Genomic DNA, 21,278 nt, shown 5'->3' on the forward strand with positions numbered 1-21,278 from the left:
GGTCGTTTTGTTGTTGTTCTCCCCCCATGCATTCTTTCTGCATGTTTATTACCAGCATCACTGTTAGTAGCAGTTTATTAATGCTACCAAGGTTTACTTGACAAAGGTGTTCTAATTATATATTGTTTTTCACTTGGGAAAAGTGGTTAAATGTTTTTTTTTTCTCTCAAATTGGATAGAAAGCAACTAACAATGGCTTGAATTTGCAGTAATTCTGTTTTATATTAAACAAAAACCAGTTACAAATCCAAAAAAAAAAAAATTAATGTTAGATGTTATAACATTTATTTACAAGTTTCTGAAATTGGATGTTTCTAATTTGTTAGGTATTTGAAGTCTTTCAAGTAACCAGACTGGTGGCATACATATTTTCACAAGGCTCAGTCATTCATAGCTGAGGTTTCAGTATTGGTCTCCAAAAATAAGACAATTTCATTAAATTTGAACTTTTTTTTTTAATGAAAAGCTGGAATGAGCCTTCTGCCACTGTGGAGATTCAGTGGCTATTGAAAGCCACACAGCTCTGTCCTAAACAAGTACATGTGAAATAGCACTGACACAACTGATCCCTTTTCGGAATAATTTACAACCTCCATCTATTTAAAAATGTCTGCAAATCACTTGTGTAGATTATAATATATTCCGTCTAAGCAATAACATAATCTGGTGTAAGTGTTTTACTATGAGGTGAGGCACTTGTTGATAAGACAATGCAACTAGAATCCAGTGGGAAATATTAGTGCCGTAGGGCATCTTTTAAAATATTGTTTTTCAGGTGGGATCTCTCTTTTGTTTGTAAGGTGCCTAATGTAACTTCACTGCTGAGAAAGAACCACCTCCATGGTCTTAGAGCCCTTTAACTACAATGTAAAAATATCAAAGGAAGATTGTTGTGAATTTAAATCTGTGTGACCCGGTTATCTTTTCACAGAATCAATGTTAACGGCACACCAAACATATTTCTTTTCTCATTACTGCTTTGTACAAGCCACACATTTTATCAAATGGGAAGCGTCTAAAACCATATCGGACAAATTAGAGACATTTCTACCCCAACATTTGGATTCCCACTGTGGGCAATGAAAATACTTTAGTACTGCAGCTCAACAGATATATACATATATTTTTTTCATTTTGTATTTCTGTTTTCCCCTCCTATTGATTCCTAATAATTGTTTGTAGCTGTCCAGCAACTGCATTGTGCACCAAGTTTATCAGATCACGGTGTTAACATTTTACCCAACTGATCTGAATGTGATTTTGGCATATTCTACAGTGAAGCACCACCAAATTATGAAGTTACAGCCAAGAAAAAGCTGAATTATGGTGTATGATTGAGACCTTCGTTTTAAAGAAATTCATCTTGGTCAAACCCTGTATAGAACATGAGAGGACATTAAAGGTCGGTGGTTCTTTACAATAAAATATCCAATATAGGAAATTTAAACCAGGTGTCTTTAAATACTTGTATAAAAAAATATTTCAAAAGAAAGAAAAACAATTACTGAAATCCCACAGGCACTGCAGTCTGTTACTGTAATGTAAACAGTGCACTGCACAGAGACCATGTGTGAGACAGCAGCAACCCCTAAATCTGTGACATGTAGTGCGGGCGGCCGCTGTCTTCCAAGCGTCGAGTAAGGATCTCGCAGCCGGTGTCGGTCACCAGTAGAGTGTGCTCAAACTGGGCAGACCGCTTCCCATCCCGGGTCACTGCGGTCCAGCCGTCTGGCCAGGTCTCGTCCTGCCAACCACCTACACAGAGACATGAGGGACACGGTCAGTTTCCACATTCTCCCTGAAAAATCTAAATTACGCTCTGCAATATTATACATTTACACTTCTCACCTTCACAAATCATTGGCTCAATGGTGAACACGTGCCCTGGCTTCATCACTCCAACAGCCTTGTTTTCTAAAACAGTAAAAGGAGTTTGTTTGGTACAAATAAAAATTAAATCTTGTTGGATTTTCATGAATTTGCAACTGAAAGCCCTTAATTAAATGATACTTACTAGCATAATGTGGCACATTTGGTGCAGTGTGGAACAGTTTATGAATCCCGTGTCCACAGTAGCTTCGTACTACAGAAAACCCATTGGCTTGTGCATGTTTCTGGATTATGTTGCCCAGCTCCCTGTAACGCACACCTGGCTTTACTGCAAAACAAACAAGGGTGTCAATCAACCACACACAAACTGCAAGCAGACAATAGATCGGTTCATGCAACTAGTAAGGTTTTACAATAGACAAAAATACCCTTAAGAAAAAAACAATACTAGAACATGGACTGGAAGAAAATAAACAGGACAATTAAGTTTCGAGCATGCTTACCTGAATCAATGGATTGCATTAGGCATTCAAAAGTAGTCTGCACTAATTTCTTGGCTGCCTCATCCACTTCTCCAACAAAAAAGGTCTCGTTAAGATCCCCATGGTACCCATTGCGATACACAGTTATATCCACTACAGGGTGTAAAAGACAAAGTGTAAAAGGATGTTAGTATCAGTATGGGTGCTGTTGACAATGCAAGATAAATACAATGTCATGCACAAAAAAAACAGCACATGTTTCAAAGGAGTGGGGTGTGGCTTATTTTAGAGCATGCAATTGACAATTAAAACATTAAATATTTTTCTATAGTGCAAGAGAACTGAAAAACTACTTACCATTTAAAATATCTCCATCTTCCAGGGATCTGCTGTCTGGAATTCCATGGCAGATCACTTCGTTTACCGATGTACAGCAGGACTTGGGAAAGTTGTAATAATTTAGTGGCGAAGGATAGCAGTTTCTAGCAGTACAAGCCTGGAAATAAGTGACAAAGCAGTAAACATATTATTAGTGTAATACACTATGTATGAAACAATCCAGTTTAGCTTTTTATAGGTTTGGAATATAAACTTCAAATCAGAAAGTATATGTGTGAAAATAAAGTTAAGCCTTTTAGTAAAGACAGAAGGGCTGGACACATACAGTAGAGCACTCGAAGAAGGGATTTCCATAGATAAGGTGCAAGATCCTGACTCGCAAGTAACCCTCACATGAGGATACACAGGAGCTATGTGAAAATAATGCAGCAGATCAACCAAATATGCAATAACTAGGTCACTGAAGCATGCATTTAATTTAATATTAACCTCAACTAGAATAATAAAACTCTCTTGTGGCTACATTAAATTTGAACTTGTTATAAGGTGGATGAAGTCTAATACGATATCTTTTACCAGATGCACAGCATGGTCAATCTCTTCAGTAGTAATCCCTGGCTTTATCATCAAAGAGGCTACATCCAGCACTTCCCTAGCAAGCTGCAACACAAAACCACAACATGATAAATAAAAAATAAAAAATAAAAAGGGTAAGAACAGAGATTTATTACAAAACAGGACTAGGGAAATCTGCCTCATGATGTTGAAAACCCGCAATTGTGAGCCACGTAGTGAGCGATTTAAATCCTGTCTGTCAGACCCTACCATCGTACACAAATAGCACTGATTTTCACGATCTAAAGAAAGTGGCAGATACAAATACTGTTCTCTCTATTATTATTATTTATTTCTTAGCAGACACCCTTACCCAGGGCAACTTACAGTTGTCCACAAAAAAATACATATCAAGAATTACAGTACATAATACTGTCATAATACTGTCATAATAATAATAATAATAATAATAATAATAATAATAATAATAATAATCCAGCTGAGGTTCTCCTCCCAAGGAGATGTATTGACCTTAGTCTTCACATTATTACATACCCTAAAAATGCAGGACAAGGGCTGCAAATAATCCGGTTTAATCATTTTAAAGTGCTGACACTGAGATCTGCCCCTGTTTAAACATTAAAAAGGATCCCGTAAACCAGGTATGTAAATCTCAACTGTGCATAATGAAAAATCCAGTGACTGGCAAATTGCAAGGGAAAAAAAAACAAACAAAAAAAACCAAACAAACATTCTCAAGTAAATCTTAAAAGGGGCATATTGCAAGAGATACACAAGGGATGTTAAGAAGCAATTAAAGGTATTACCTTGCACACCACCCTCATTCCTTCTATATCTTCTGAAGAGAGGATTTTAATTTGGGAGGTGCCCTTTAGGGATTGCTCCGACTCAGACATTCCTACAATTAAAAAGGTTGGTTTATGTTTAGTAACAATAACATCACAGTTCCACAAAATAAACGGATGGCTCTGGACCAAGAGTGGGCCAACACACAATTCTTTTCTAATTTGAAATACTAATAAAAGGTGGTCAGCTTTTGCTTCACATTCCTCTTTTTCCATTAGGTTTGTATCAGACAGACCTGTTCAAAAACATTGAAAATCAAGTGAAATTTAAAAAATAGATAAATAAATCTACAATTACCACAGGACACATACCTGCCATGAGACCCACTTCTGCAGCTGCAGTAGTAAGCAAGGCAAAAAAAAACAACAAAACTTTATAATAACGAAAACTCAAAGTCCTTTGAAATTGGATTGCTTCGTTCTAAAAGTCTTATTATACCTCATTTCCATCCACCCCATACAGAGGAAACCCTTGATTGAGCTGACTGGAATTCAATTCTGCTTGGACCCCTGTGTCCTTGAACATTCAGATTCCCGAACTACCTTCCATGAACCAACTGGAAGTGGTTACTGTTTGATCCTTTTTTTACCATAGCATCACTATTGTGTTGAATGCTGAATTGTGCTCCAAAAGGAGATAATATTATTGATTTGGACTTTGAACTGTGGTTCCTGGTATTAGGACGTCCAGGACAACTGGACAAACAAGGTAGCGAACCTCTCCTTTACACACGCATGTTCTTTTCAGTTGTTAAACAAAGTCCTTTGTATTTCTTTTTTTATAATCGGAAATGTTCTAATTTGAATGCAAGTCGTGCCTTTTTGTTTAACTATTATGCACAATGGTGTTTTTAGTTAATAGATCTTCTGTTAAAAAATAACTGACGTTTGTTTATTTTGAAAAATAAAAAATCAATGCATCGATTATTGTTGATAAATGTGTATACGATGAATCGAATACGAAATTAGGGTGCCTATTGCACCTCTAGCAAAAATTGTTGTATAAGTCGATTTTCTAGGCATTTTTGAGGGGCCCTTAACAGGGGTAGCGACTAATACACTGGTGCGACGTATGTACCGATGTGTCTAATATTAAGCTACTGTACCAGTGCCACAATGGAATTACTACAGCCAACGTCACAGCTATACTGCTTCACTGTTAACACAATAGCTGTCAGTCTCTATGAATTTCCTTATTCCCACTCTCCCGAAACATTGAACTGTCAACATTCAGACTGAAACCGCCCCTGGGATCCGTAGCAAACAGCTGTTGGTTAGAAAGCAGAGTAAACTTCCGTTTGTTGTAACTGCAATGCTATAATAATGCAGGTGACTTTGAATTTCAAACCTGCTTCACAGCAGGTTTGAAATTGCACGTTGTTGAAGTTGCCGAAATGCATGGCAATCGCAATGCTGAAAACACAGTACGTGACGAGATGAGACAAAGACAAAAAATGGCGAAAGAAAAACAAGCTGATAGAGGAGGAAAGTGTTTATGGCCTGATGTAGAAAACAGTTTGTTTGAATGGAGAACTTTGAATGACTTTAATACATACTCAGTGCATCACAGAGGTACACTTTTAAAGTATGTGTATGGTTATGGTTCTGATTAACAAAACACAATGTAAAATGTTTTGTTTATTGTTTAATATTTTTCTTTTAAATTTGAATTAATACAACACATTTGTAAAAGCCAGTGCAGCTGGAACTATTCTCTAAGTATGGTTTTGGAAAGAAATGTTCAGTAAAGCAATGTTCTTGAACTTGTTTGGGTACTTGATAAGCTAAAATAAATTAAGTTAATACAGATGTGATGTGGGACGTATAACTTGATTTTATGCTGTTAATTATTACTTTTAAAATTTTGAAAAAAACAGAATAGTTTCTAGCAGTTTAAAAACTAAAAAATGAAAAACACTGTATAATTATTAATGGAATAAAATGTTGCAAACAAGGGCTATTTCGAAACTAAACCTGTGTATCTTTCTTTCTTTATCAGTGTTGAGCATGTAGGGAAAAAAAATCAATTGTAAAAAAAGTATTTTAAACACAAAAAAGGTGTTCAACAAGGGGGGGAGCGACTTTTACGCCAGTGAGACCTGTACAACAATTCCTGTGGCACTGCTAGCTTTTACCTGAGTTTTTCAATGCGACAGCAGCATTACATTACCAACATGTACTTTGGAATTTGCTGTAAATGAGGTATAGCTGTTTTTGCAGGTCTGCAGCAGAAATCATTTAGTACTGCAGTACAAGCAAACAATAAGGAAGCACTTCAATAACAAAACTAAACAATGTAAACCCTAAGCAAATCTTTACCGTTCATACATCTCATATTTAAAAAGTAACACACACAACAGGGTATAGCAGAGCTTTGTTTTTTGACATGTCATTGGATGAGATATATCAAGCTACCTTAGTTCTCTGGATCTTAACTATCTTACAACTGCTCTTATCTGTAATATGATACTCTGTAATGTGATATTTTACAATGTGATATTCTTAATGTGATATTTTACAATGTGATACTCTGTAATGTGATACTCTGTAATGTGATACTCTGTAATGTGATGCTTTCAGTGTGATATTTTGTAAGAATATCGCTCTGGATAACGGCCTCTGCTAAGAAATAAATAATAATACTAATATCTGGATCATGATTAAGAAACTGTTTGTCTCAAAGATTCCCACCTTTGGCTCAACCTGTTTACAATTCAGGACACATATGTACTAATGCTGCTGATAAATAAATACCAAAATTAAACAATACACTTTGCTGTAACTCTTTACATGCTACTTACAATGGCCCTGCTCAAAAGGATATGCTGTAAACTGCACATCACCCGCCATAATCTAGAGAAAATCAGTTTGAAATACAGATGCATTACCTAATGGATGATCAGCGTAATCAGGTCTCTGGATATAGCTCGGTACTGGCCTCATTGGAGTCTATACAGAGGAAAGAGGTGGTTATGCAGTGTCAAGAATAAAACTTCGGGGCTGGGTAATTATGCAGGGCAATAACACATAGTTTTCATTAATGTCCTGCGGAGCACAACACAAACTATTAAACAACCAGAGACAATATTAAAAGCAGTTGTAACTAACAAAATAGTTCCATACATTTTGAACACCCTATTCACTATATACAGTAGGTCTCAAAAGGTGCACTTCTGAAAGGAACTGTTCATTTTAAAACAAGAGATCTGGTACTAGGGTTAAAGAAATCTCTGATTACAAGTCATGCTTTTAGACTGCTGTACACTTCCTGGGTCATTTCACCAGTCTCCACACCTTCACTAGCTTCTTTCCTGTCAATAACCAATCAGTTGCTTCCCCTATTGGCTGACATGCGCTCAGCTAGTAACATGCTTTGATCCAGAAGACACTTCTGGGGTGAAATGACCAAACAAAGCAGTAACATACTTCCTGCAAGGCAAAGGAAGCAAACTGAGACCTTAATGTAGTACCAGATCTCTCTTAAAATGAAATGCCAAGATTGCTACATGTGTCTGCACATGTGAGGCCAGTAAAGCTATTGGATGTGCAAAATAGGCAAGATTTAGGACATTATTTTGTGAGCTACAATTACTCTCCAGACAACTGCACACGATTTGTGTTACTGAAATAGTAAATTGCATAGCGGAGTTCACTATGCCTTAATGAATCATTGTCATAATAATATGTTCAGCCAACATACAATTGTTTAGAATAACTAATAAGCGAAGGAAGCTTATTATAGGAGAGCTACTAGGTTGTGGTGGGTTTTCGAAGGGACAAACTTTTTTTGGCCTGGAGATGTCCGTTACACATTGGTAAAAGCTTATTTATTTAAAAAGGAAAATAAATTCTCCCTAAAATAATGTGCATCAAAAGTTTGTGACAGAGCACTTTAAATAAGTTTACCTCATCTTATTTATCCTGAATTAGAACCTCAGAGGTCTGTAGCTCATGTGTTATTAAAACTGTTATTATAAAAAAATTTAAAAATAACTTGTTGGTTTGTATCCAACTCAGCTATTGTGATCTGAATGAACACACCGTTATAATTGAACCGATCAAGTTCTGTTAAAGTGTACAGGACCCGACCCCCTGCAGTGTTTATAAGAAACGAATTACTTTATCTATGCTGTATGCTGTGTTGTACATATTGCAAAAATAGATTTTTCAACATAATTCCAGTTGTTTTGATATTTTTCTTCACACATCATTAGGTAAAATCACATAGGGAATTCCTTTAATTCATTTTTTTACTTTTACTCCAGAATGTTTCTTGGTAACACTGAAAAATGATCTTTCCCCTGGCGAACGCTCCTCTGTAAATGTTGAGAAATGTATTCCTGATTATCAAAAAGTCAGCAATATGTTTAAAAACGTAACGCTGTGATACCGACAGTCACACCAAAAGTAACGCAATGCATTTCTTCTAAACACTGCAGGGGGTTCTGTAACACTTTTTTTAATGGAAGATGGTCATTTGCTAATAGACCATAGAATAGAATTAAAAAAGAATATAGAATTATTATCATTATATTTGTAGTGTGGCATATATATATATATATATATATATATATATATATATATATATATATATATATATATATATATATATATTAGACACACACACACACACACAAAAAGTCTTATAAGGTGTGAGGTTGCTTTTAACAGGTAGAGGACGTGACTGTGTGTGTACTTACCAGTGGATAGTAAGGCCGCAGTTTGCCTGTAAATCGATAGCCAGGCCAGGGGTCTGTATTGACATCATTCTCTACACCTTTGCTTGAATTCTGATTCGTCTTATCTTCTTCTACAGTACAAACAGGTAAACAGAAAGAAGAATATAGTAATCAGGTACTGTCAAAACAAATGACATTTTTTTTACCTAATTTGAAATTAAATTAGTTTGATACAAACAGAAATCAAAGTATCATGGATGTTAACAGTTAAGAGCGTCATTGCTTGGCATGAGCTTAATAAATTACACATAAGCCTGTAGCATCTGCTATAGGTCTGATAAAGCTCACAGTAACACCCAAATGTCACACTGATATACAATGTGAGAGTCTTACAGGGATGTATTTTAAAGTGCAACAATTTCTAAAATGAAATATTTGTATTTACTTTTTACGTAACCAGGTAAAAAAAAAAAAAATTCCAGTGTGACCTGGTCAAGAAAAGCAGACGAAAAATATATAAATTTGGATGAGGTGGGAAAAAACAAACAAACAAACGTACTTGCTTTTTTATGAAGCAGCTTGTGGGTACCCCAGCTCCCTTTAAAACATTCCTGTATGAAAAGACAACATTCCCAGTTACACAAATTACACTTGTAGAGATTGCTATGGTCAAGTTAACTCATGATAGGTTTGTATAAATAACTTGGCAATATTTAGAGTGCATAAAGGCGAGCACTTTGCTGCAAAGGGAAGTCATACAGAATTCCATGAGCAGTAGTTTAGGTAAGGTATGACACACGTCATAATACATTACCCTGTACCAGTTTTTGGAAAGAGACGAAGTGAGTGATCAATTAAGATACTGTACTGTGTTTTGATACATGTTACCATAGAGAGGTTGCTGGGGGCTAGCAGACCCTCAGTCTGTAAGCCAGCTGAGCAATGCTGTATATGAAAACCTAAAACAGTCACTGGTAAGTTTGCCCATCCCTACTGTACATTGTCACTAGGGAAGTTTTGAGTGACTCAGAAGGGTTCTTTAAAAACTACAGCTAGACACCAAAATGCCTGCAGTCCTAACACTGACGGTCTTAACAAAGCCCAGTAAAGGAGCAATTCAGCGGTCTTGTCAGTTATGATATTTGTCCATTCAAGTTCTTCTGCTGTGGTTCCTGGAAGTTCTGTTATCGGCAGCAGTTTGTAACGAAGCAGCCAAAAGTCCTATCACTCTACAACAGCGGTGTCACGCTCATTTGGGCCATTTTTACTGATACTTGAATTTTATTTATTTTATTTTTTTTTTAAATACCGTACAGTACATTTCATGCTAAACAGTAGCACATCTCAAAGGATATTTTACTGGGGAAAAGACAAATGGCACAAGCAGCATTTATGACCGAGGAAGCTCTGCACGAAAATAATCCCTTGAATAACTAAACATGTGCAGTAAAACCTGTTATATCCGATCCTGCAATATCCAATACAGTAGTCTCCGGCTAAGACAAACCCCCTCGCAAGTGAAGTGTTCTCTTAGCCGAAGTGCTCTCTAAGACAGAGCTGACCACCGGAACACAATGTGAATCAATAAATATGTATTACTTGTCAAGACGCACGTGCATCAACATATGAAATTAACAGAATACGTAAAAGAAATAGTAAGTGTATGTTAATAAACTATAACAATAAAGTAACAGACAAACTAACGTTAATAAACTAACCTACAAACTAAATTAACACAGCACCCCTACACACGTTAAAAAATGCAGCAGCAGCAGCAGCAGCTCTAGACTAATTATCAACTTTTTTGTAGCAAGAGAAACAGGTGCGTTTCGCTGTTTGTTTAAATGGCATTTTGTAGCAATGAGGTGCACTCGTGGAAATCAGAATACACAACGAGGCAATGAAATGACTGCAGTTCTGGAAAGATTGAATAAACCAATCAGTGTTACTCAAGACAATGAAGGTCAGTTTTGAAAAGGTGACGTCAGGCCAGAAAGGAACACACAGACAGGCAGTACTGGCGGGTGAAACTGAGATGCTCCGGCGCTCAGTGTTTTATTGTAAAATAAAAAGTTTAAACAGAAAACAAAAACACTTTGACAAAACAAAACAAAAAAGACACTAACCAACAGGGATGAACACTAAACAAGTACCGTGCTGATCCTCCAGCACGACGTAGCAATTGCTTATTATTTCTTTTTAAATTTACTTTACTCTCCTCACTCTCTCCCATTTTTTCGCCCTAAACACACAACCCCGAGTGAGTGAAACACTGCATCTTTTATGCAGTTGTACCGAGACTCAATTGCTAATCAATCATTCAATTTGGAATCTTGGTAGATCTGCATATGAACTAATTTGTGCACTTCCCCATGCTCACATACAAATACCCCTTTTAATCTGCATGTGAAGTGATTGTGCAATCCTCGTATCTAAATACAATTATATATTTTAAATCACTCGTGCTACACAAACCCATTTATATCCTGTGCACCAACATCTATGCACCAACATTAACACACCACATAACACAAAATCCACACGTGGGCAGGGCACACTGCCACAATCAGTTGTGAATGAAATCGCTATCGGAACCAAAAGGGTGTTCTTTTAAGTGCAGTTCCTGTTCCTATAGGCAGAGCATTTACAATGGGAAAAATCAGTTTCACCACAAGGTTGTTCTCTTAGCTGTTCCTATAGGCGGAGACTACTGTACCCTGTATTAACCGATGCACCTCTGGCATGTGTTAGTTACACATGCTACTACCAACTGAATGGTACAGATGGAAACTGATCAATGCACATTTTACTAAGGGTCTAAAATAGTAAATTCAGCTCCCTTAGTAGGACTCGGCTGCAGATAAATATATAGATTTTTTTTTTTTAAAGACGGTGCATTTGGGAATTCAGTTTCACTTTTTACATGCTGTCACTATGTAAAACAAACTGCCCAGTTTAACTATGTTCAATTAAAGAAAGCAAGGGATTAATATAATTATTGCACCATTAAAAAGCTGAAACAAGATTTTTTTTGCTGACCTCCAAAGCCAATTTGTGCTTGGGTGCTCACTTTTTTTTTTTTTTTTAAAACACTTCAGGTCTTGGGTTAACATGCACAGTGAACAAAAAAACATACTTTGACATTGACTGAGAAAGCACAGTAAGAACTGTTTCTGGAATGCTGTTTTGTAAATTGTCAAATTTGTAATACAGTGCTTTGTTTGGCAATCATTTTCACTGATTATACACACTGATGTGCCCAACAGTATAAATTAACAATGCCCAGACATTAATAAAGCAACTACAATGTAGTATAATGACTCCCTCTGAGATACGATATTCACAGACAGGGTATGCAGTCCCATGGAACCAATTAAATCAGATACGACAGGTTCTACTGTAAATCCAAGTCAAAGACAGTTCATCTTCAGCATCAACAACATAACTTATCTACAAAACAGTCCTGTATCTTAAGTGTCCATTGCTTATACTTAGCTTCTGTTAAGAAACAGTACAGTATGCACATTCTTTGCTTTTAAAGAGGAACATGGTCTGTTTAAAATCTGCCCAGCCTTGCTGAAAACCCGCTCACTGGGGACAAACTTTGCTGGAATGCTTAAGATGCTTCTGACCCAGCAGGCTACTTTTGGAAAACAGAATTTGGTGTTATTCCACCATTCATTTATGTGCAGTGATATAAAATGAACAAAATTAATCCAATACAATTACTTTACATTTTTTGAACTAGGTGCGAATGCACATAGTAACACAAAAAAAAAAAAAAAAAAAGCACATGCTTGTCCTTCGATGGTGATCATACGATACAATGGATCGAATGCTAGAAAAAACTACCTGTCCTTCTTAAAAATACTTGACCCTCCCCGTCACACAAAAAAGTAGAATATAAATTAATATAACAGTGAACACAAATCAATCAATTAGTGATTAACAGGGGCGGGATTTAGCCTTGTAGCTTGACGGGTTCACTAAATTCTTCAAGATACACAAAAGGTTCCCTGTGACCCGACCTCACCTCAACAAATGCTAACATACTTTAAGGAAATGTTTCTTTCAGTGCAGTTTGGAACACATTTGCTAGTACATTTAAGTAACATACTTACGTACACACACAGGCTAAATGTGGTTGTGAGTTCACCTGAGTTAATCCTGCTCAGAACAAGTATCGAATGCAGTTATTAATTCAGTTTGGTTAGTTAAGGCGCATTAACTGTGTGTGTGTGTGTGTGTGTGTGTATTACAACCGCACTAACACAAAAGCAGTTGGTGCTCAGTGGATTTCTGCTCAACTAATGATGTCATTGTTTATCAGACATTTCCGTTTGATAAACATGGCTAAAAAACAAATATATATATATATATATATATTCTGCTCGCCTGGTGTTCTCTCTGCCTCGCTTCTCCCACGCAACTCCACTGCTCCACTCACTCCACTGGCTCCCGATCACCGCTCGCATCCAGTTCAAGACTTGTACTAGCCTACAGATGCCTTGACCAGACTGAACCCAGCTACCTCCAGACCCTCATCTTTCCCTACACCCCCACTCGACCTCTCCGCTCCTCCTGCACTAGAAGACTGGCTCTACCTCCTCTACACTCCCCTGCCTCCAGAGCCCTCTCCTTCTCCACCCTCACCCTGCAGTGGTGGAATGACCTTCCTACAGATGTCAGGACTGCCCAGTCCCTGACCACCTTCCGGCGCCTCCTCAAGACTCACCTCTTCAGACAGCACCTGTAGAACTCCTTTTTTTTCCCCTCTGGACCCTATTTTACTGCATTTAATCCTGTACTTTAGAGTACTGTAATCTGTCAAGTGTTATTTAATCTGTAGTATTTTGTATTTAATCATATCCTGATGTAACTATCACTGACACTGTTATCTGCTCTGTTATTGAATCGTATTGTCATACTTGTACTTGCTAGAACCAAAGTCACTGTATTTATCTTGCTCTTAATTGTATTATTACTTGTACTGTGATTATTGAAATGTATTTTTGTTTACGACTGTAAGTTGCCCTGGATAAGGGCATCTGCTAAGAAATATATATATATATATATATATATATATATATATATATATATATATATATATATATATAATGTGCCTGATAAGCCATGTTGATTTTGTAATATTGATGAACAGTAAATTCATAACAATGGTATATATACTTTTTTATTTAATCAAAGTACAGTAGTATAATATTTTGTTGTAAGAAAAAAAATATATTTTTTGCAACTTAAATAAAACAATATGGGACAATTTGTATCCCCAAACGCCACAGTGCGACCGTAACTCGTTTTTCCACCGATACTGAACGTCTCTCATCTATGTGTTGTGGCACTCCAGGAAATGTCTCAGTAAATGACAGACACACGCATATACGATTGAGACATGCGTACATTTTTAATCCAGTCATTTGGAAACCACTCAAGTCGTTCCCACTAGCATTCTGGTTGGAAGATCGCCCAAATGTTTCTACCGTCATTTGCAAAGTACGTGTTGTCCCGGGCGTCAGGCAACACGAATTGGTCACCCCTGCTTCATGTTTTCTAATTATGGACTGTTTCTAAGTACATTTAAATAAATACAATGTGTAAATAAAGCATAAGGAGGAAATAAGCTTGCCGTCCCATTTTGACAGACTTAAAAGGGCGTCATTTTGTGTAACCATTAACAATGGTAATAGAAGGACAATTTCACTAAGGTTCTTTCTTCCACGTGTGTGCTAATAATTCTTTTTTCATTCTTGCGAGAATCTTGCTCTTTTTTAAAGTCTGTAGCTTCCTTGTGTTGCAGACCATATCCCACAGTTAAAAAGTAACTGAAAATTAACCGCTACTTTTGTGATAATCGGTGTATCATGAAAGAGTGGGCTCACAACTATTCATATTGTGGAAATGTACTATCGTTTCATCCCTAGGGGGTTATATATAAATTGTAACAAAAGCACAAAGGTCTAGTTAATTTAATTTAATTTAAGTTAATAAAGACTTTATCTCCTCTGACTGATCCTTGGAAATCACCTCCAATGTATACAAAACAATGTAATACTGGTACTTGTAACAAGAGAAGGCTATTTCAACATTAACATGTTACAGGATCAAGACTGCAAGTTTACTTTTGGGTCATTCCACGCCATCTCAACCACAAAAGGTGCATTGTGTTGCCCGACCATCTCAGATTTTGCTAGAAAAATTCACCTGGGGGTTTTCGGGCCAGAGTTTAGAAATGCTAATCAATTATTTCTTTTTTTAATTTCCCCTTCGAGCTGTGACCTGGAATAGGTCAACCTAAAGTGAAAAAGTGACCCTGACCAGAAAAATCACCCTGGGCTCAACTTAGACGCTACCATCATGTGTAGCACCTCGTTCGACTCGTAATGAATAGGGCTTTCGAGAAAAGAAATACCAGGAGCACCTAACTCACTTTTGGCAAGTTGCCAAATGAGGGGTAAGTGACGAGTTTATTCGAACTTTAGCGACCACTAAATTTATAAAAGAGAAAAAAAAAAAAAAAAAAAAAAGGTTTCAAGGCTTGTCTCCAATAGATGCCTTTACCTAGAATAGCACTCAGGTAATGATAAGATTGATAAAAGGGGGCCTGGATTATGTCCCCAAAATATTGATGAAGAATTAAGTCTTAATATTCCCATACCTTAAACTATAAAAGTGAATGAATGAAGTGTAGTTTGCAGTACCATCGGCAGAGTAAGTTATTCCACATACTGTGAATCAATCATTTTAATATACCTTGATACTAAACCTCATTTGCTTACCTAGTGACATCTAGGTCTTATGTATCACATATCCAATGTTCATTAACTGCACATTGCCATTTTAAATTCTATACATTAGCTTTTTTTTCACGCCAGCTCTAATTTTGAATGTACAGTTGTGGCAGGGGATGTACAGTCAGTATGTTTGCTGTACTGATACTGACATACTTCTTCAGTAAGCATTAGTGCACAAGACAATGCATAGACAATGTAATAGAAATGCCCAGTACTTTTGGTGACAGCTTGTGTCTGCATCGTGCCCCATACAGTCGACTGGTGAGTTACTGGTACTGTTAAAGTTACTGCTGCTGTTGTTACGCGCTTCTGAAACGTCTACAATTGTCTGCTTTGGTGACATTGCCGCATGCGCCGTATGTTACTTGTCTATTCTGCAAATTAAGGAAATGTTTCCAATCTAGCTATTCATAATAATATATAAATATATATCTATATGTGCTTAACGCGTTCAAGTCACTGTACAGCCACAATGTGGTAGCGACCTGATGTGGTACTATATGATACACAATGTAATGGCGCGTAGACGGTTTCAACTACAGCACACACCCAATTCAAACACAGCAGTACTGACTACATGAACTGTACTGTAGATCAATTTTAAATAAGACATCTGAATGAATCACTGGCAAATGCAAGTACAGGCACACGCAGTACTGAGGCCTAACCCCTGCAAGAACAACAGTACACAAACATTGAACTGTACGCAAGCAAGCACAAACAGTATCATTACGAACCTGTCAATTAAGTAATTCATCTGGGTAACGAGTGGAATAATATTAAACTGACCATTAAATAAATGCAACCTTTGGTTTTCACATCGCTCAGGAGGATAGACCCTGAATAAGCGGGCCACCTCCTCCATTCTATGCATGTCGTCTATTGTCCCGATTACCGTTACCTGTGAACAGAAGTAGGAACCCTGGATCCCCAGTTTGATGCAGGTTGGACACTGCAGTTTAGCCTTACTGCTACAGTTATCAGTCTCACACTCTCTGGTTTCTAAAGCCGCCATGCTGACACTGAGACGCAGTCACTGAGCAAAACGGAGACAGAGGAGGGGCCCAGCGGCGCTGAGGACCTCGATCAGGGAGGAGCAAGGTGTCGTGCAGCCGTCTACAATACTGCCTGACTATCCGAGTCACAATATCTCAGCGGCATGTTTCATTCATTGTATTCACTTGTAGCGGTGGCAGAGCATATGTGATTTTCGCAAAGATAATACAGACAACAACTAATGGCAACATAAACATGTACCGCTGTAATGTCTTACCCTACAGTGCTCACTTGAAACGAATACATAAGCTGATAAAAGTATGTGGTTTAACTTTAATTCGGGATTTGGTTGTTTTTGTACGTTTTTGTTAATAGGCAACTTTTTCTGCTGTCGTTATATTCATAAAATCTTAATCTATTCATGATGATACATACGTGCCGGCACGCTTAAATAAGTTTACAGCTTTAATTGTGAAATGATGCTATATCACAAGTACTGTGTTCGGGTGAGCGTTCACTTTTTTCAACCATCATCATGGTAGACATCACAGTAGTTTTGAAAAGTATTGTAGCACTGGATGGAATTGCTATTGGAAAAAGAAGTCTGTCTTGAAAACAGAGCACGGTTCAATAGTCAGCAGGCTCTATATTTGCAGCAACAGGTTCACATAACACGATTCTCCATTCTCTGAATCCACACACATTCACACACCTGATGCATCCTCTTTTATCCTCCTCAGACCCAGACCCAGAAAACACAAAGTTACAAGTATGTGAGGCTTCGACCAATCAGCGGCCACTGACCTTTAACTAACAACAACGCAATAGATTATCACGTTCCTCACCCAATCCAAGTCCTCTACAGCCGCATGGGGTTCACGTGAACAGCACCTGGTGACCCCTGTGTAGACTGCCTGATCCAGCGCCAAGTCCCAGCACCCTGCCGCATTGGGGGGGCTATAAACTCACACAAACTCCCGTCCGAAAAGTGACGCTTTTGGTTAACCACCTGAAGGCTGTAAATGGCTGCAGGCAAAGCAATGCGCTGTGTCCAGGCAATCGTACAAGCATGTTGCGTAATCTTGCCCTGGGATGCTCTGCGGCATCAGGTGGCCGGTCAAACAGTAACTCAGCCAGGGTTCTGATATTCTGGCCGAGCATCAACAAAGCAGGAGTGCAGCTGGTCGACTCCTACATGGCAGTATGCAGGATAACAGGACCAGAGGCAGCTGTACATCCCAGTCTTTCTGGTGCCTAGCGCTGACAATAGCCAACTGGGCAGAGAGGGTACAGTTAAACCGTTCACCCGTCGCTCTGGGGGTGAAGCAGAGTGGTGTGGGTCTTATGTATCCCCAGGCAATGGCACATCTCCACAAAGCTCCTGATGTGCTGTGGCGAGTCCTGGCTCTGTGCTGGATTTGGTAATTGAGGGCTGTAGCTGCTCGATCCAGCGCGTCACCTGCCCCTCTGGTTCTTGAAATGACAGCAGCTACTGCAACGCAGCATGATCCGTACGGATGAGGAAAGGAAATCCACACAGATAGTGACGGAAATGGCGGACCGCCACCAGTACTGCAAGCAACCCCCATCGGGTGACGAGGTACCGCCGCTTTGTCTTGTTAAAGGACCAGCTGAAATAAACCACTACCCGCTCTCCATCTATGTCCTCGACAACATGGCTCCGATCCCTTCATTGCTGGCATCCGTGTCAAGTAGGAATGGGAGGGTAGGACCTTGTGTAAGGGCACAGTGATGGTGGCGATGGTGACAAACTGGGCGACGAAGTGGCAGTAATAGGAGGCGAGCCCCAGGAACCCTCGCAGCTGGCATTGGTAGGACCGAATGGGCCAGCCCTAGACAGTGCTGATCTTGTTGGGCTCGATGCATGAACCTGCACTTGTCCGGGTGCAGTTTCAAACCAACCGCCTCTACTTGCTGCAACACCTTCCGCAGGAGAGCCTCGGGAAACGGAGTGGGGCTTGGGACTGGCCTCGGGTCCGTTTCCGTGGCACGCATTCCTCGCAACGCCGGCAACAGTCCACTACATCCCGGCGGCGATGGCCCCAGTAGAAAGCTTGCTGGATCCGCCAAAGGATCTTTGCAACTCCGAAGTGTAATGCAGCCAGAGTGCCGTCATGGGCCTGTAGCACTGTTGACTTTAGTGAGTCCAGTACCACCACCTGCCGCTTCACCTCCTGGTCTGCCAACTCCCACCACCGCCACTGTAGATGCCGTCCTGGATAGCCAGACTGCCCCACTGAGCACACCCTTGGTTGCTGCCGACTGCAGGGCGATCTCCTCCCCAGGTGGTCTCCGGTGTACTTCCAGCCAACCAAGCACCAGCTGCAGGTTGAGGTCCCCCTCCTGATGCCGCCTCCACTCGTTGCCCTCACATGTTGCCTGGTGCTGCCCTCGCTCCTTGCCCCCTCTTGATTAAAAACATATTTATTTCCCCACCGTCTTAAAATAAAATTCACTCTGGGCTGTGACTTCAGAGAATCATTCCAAGGTTTACAGTGAAAATGTGTCATACTATTGTTATGTCTGTTTGTGGTGCTACATTTCAGATTACCATCACACTCATTTCTTTACAGGTTAGAATTTAGCTTAATAGTAAAATAGCATTGCCGTTTTCATCACGATTTGCATGTGAGGGAGAGTGGTTGTGAAGATGAGGCTGGGGATGTGACGATTCAAAGTTATCATGCTTTTAAACTAACATCAGGATACAGCAAAACAGTGACCTGTTTTCCTTGTGCAGTACTTTATATGAATGTTTTGTGACTTATTGTAAATGAGTCTGCAAACAAGCAGGAATTGCACAAGAATATTGAAGAGATATTGAAGCACACTTGCACTTTTTATTGTTGGCGGACAGAAAAAAAAAAAAAAAAAAATTGGATTGACTTTCCGCCCACAATGCATGTCCCAGTCCCACTTGCATGGAGGAGCAGTCCTTTAATTTGTCAGTTGAAGATCAATTAAACAATTTGCCCTGATTTTGATAGTTGCACAAAAATGTCTTGCATTCTTTAATCCTTTTGCATATGTGCTACTCCACATACACACGATACTGGTCACTTCAGAACACATGCTGTTTACAAAATAATCAAACACAATTATACACACTATTTACATTTGGAGAGCAGCTTTCATTTTAAAGGAAGAGTGGGCAGCTTGGCACAAGCTTTTCCCCCAGACCCTGCCAATTTGTCACCCTGCCTCTGCTGCTGGAAGCAGGGACTTTCTTCGTCACTGCAAGCCTGCGTCATGGTAATTTGAGACGGGGGACCACTCACCCCACCACTCACTTTTATTTGTTTTAAGGTTCTTAAAAAATTGGAGGTGTTTTACTGTCAGACAAGAAAATTACTTTATATTGATGTAGTAATATATCTCAAACAATCACAGTTCTGGATTTGTCAAAATTCAAGTGTATCTTTTCTTGTGAACTTACAGCAAGAAAAGTAAAAAAAAAATAAACACCAACTTTTGTTCAATAGCAGCTCCTGAGTAGGATCTTCATTTTGTTAAGTTAATGTGTTGTGTGTAAGGTGTCTCTTATTGTAAAGTCTTCATATCACTGTTTTATACACTAAGACATTCTACATGTTACTTTTTATAGTAGGGAGAAAAATATTCAAGACACAGAGATGTCCGATTTCAAAACTAGAGATTGTTTATTCCAAGCCACAGCAAACCCGCACACAAAACGGAGCGCTCTGGAGAAGACATCAGAGACCTTCTGAGGAGCTCTCCTTGAAGTATGACATTTTATAATGGTTAACTCCCCAGATGCATATCCCACCCCAGATGATTAAGCATTTAACCAATAAGTACAGACAACACCCCTAATTGAAGTAATGTATTCCTCCTTCATGCTATTAAAACACACACACACCCCTTGGGAGGGGTGTCAGCCCAAATCTTTTGGAACATTCTATGCTACCTACTCAACCCTATGTCCTAAATATTGTTTTTCAACCGTACAAAACTGCTTTTATCTAGCTGCTTCTTTCCTGGCTAACATCTTCTCCTCCACCCTGGTGTATCTGCTTATCAACCACAGGTTTCACTTGGCTGTACTCCCAAAAACCTGTTTGTATCTTTTTTGTCCCGTACAGCACTTTGCAGAGTTGCTTAACATACACTTTAATAATGCTTAAAGCTAACATTACATTTAGCTAAAACCCTGTAATCATGTTTCCCCCTTCAATAACACAGCAATCTAAACAAATAATGTAATACCATGGTGTTGCATACTGTTAAGTGGGATCTTTGTCATTCTCTTTAATTGGGAGTAACAGCAGCTTTTCGCCAAACAAAAGTACTAATGTCTTATTTATTTTGTCTTTGTTTAACCCTGTGGCCATTTGAATAAAAACACAAAGTTAATTTTCTCCTTAAATGCTGCAGAATTCACCTTGCCATACTTAAACGAAAACCTTAGAATAAGGAAATTAAACATAAGGTGATGTCATATAATACTTTAACTAAAAGACACTCCCACGTATTTGGAGAAAACAGTAGCCCTTGATAGTACAGACTCATAGTATCCACTCTGAAGATGATCTCTGCATACTCTTGATACACCCCTTAGTTATGGCTTCTTATTTATAGCATAATCTCATGATGTTTGTATAATTCATGATTTCTTTACACCTTGAGGCCAAGTGCTTTTTTGTTATGTTATATATGGATCCTTGTGAGAGGATTTTTTAA

The 21,278-nt window shown here is 38.7% G+C and overlaps 1 protein-coding gene across 2 annotated transcripts; it reads right to left on the bottom strand.

The window, feature by feature from the left end:
• Window positions 1–4: 4 nt before the first annotated feature.
• On the bottom strand, window positions 5–16,709 carry LOC117420551 (methionine aminopeptidase 1). Of its 2 annotated transcripts, XM_034034010.3 has the most exons (12): window positions 16,462–16,709; window positions 9,311–9,362; window positions 8,773–8,882; window positions 6,961–7,021; window positions 4,385–4,408; window positions 4,034–4,125; window positions 3,228–3,311; window positions 2,670–2,808; window positions 2,334–2,465; window positions 2,015–2,158; window positions 1,849–1,914; window positions 5–1,755 (listed from the first exon to the last, which is right to left on the bottom strand). In XM_034034010.3, exons 1-12 carry the CDS (start codon window positions 16,573–16,575, stop codon window positions 1,589–1,591), a joined length of 1,185 nt encoding a protein of 394 aa, XP_033889901.3. In that variant the 5' UTR covers window positions 16,576–16,709; the 3' UTR covers window positions 5–1,588. The 2 variants fall into 2 exon arrangements, with proteins under 2 accessions (XP_033889901.3, XP_033889902.3); XM_034034011.3 differs by lacking the exon at window positions 4,385–4,408 and having other exon boundaries at window positions 16,462–16,707.
• Window positions 16,710–21,278: the final 4,569 nt, after the last annotated feature.

The sequence above is a fragment of the Acipenser ruthenus genome, chromosome 1 (genome assembly GCF_902713425.1).
Source record: "Acipenser ruthenus chromosome 1, fAciRut3.2 maternal haplotype, whole genome shotgun sequence".
In the NCBI taxonomy this organism is placed as follows: domain Eukaryota; kingdom Metazoa; phylum Chordata; class Actinopteri; order Acipenseriformes; family Acipenseridae; genus Acipenser; species Acipenser ruthenus.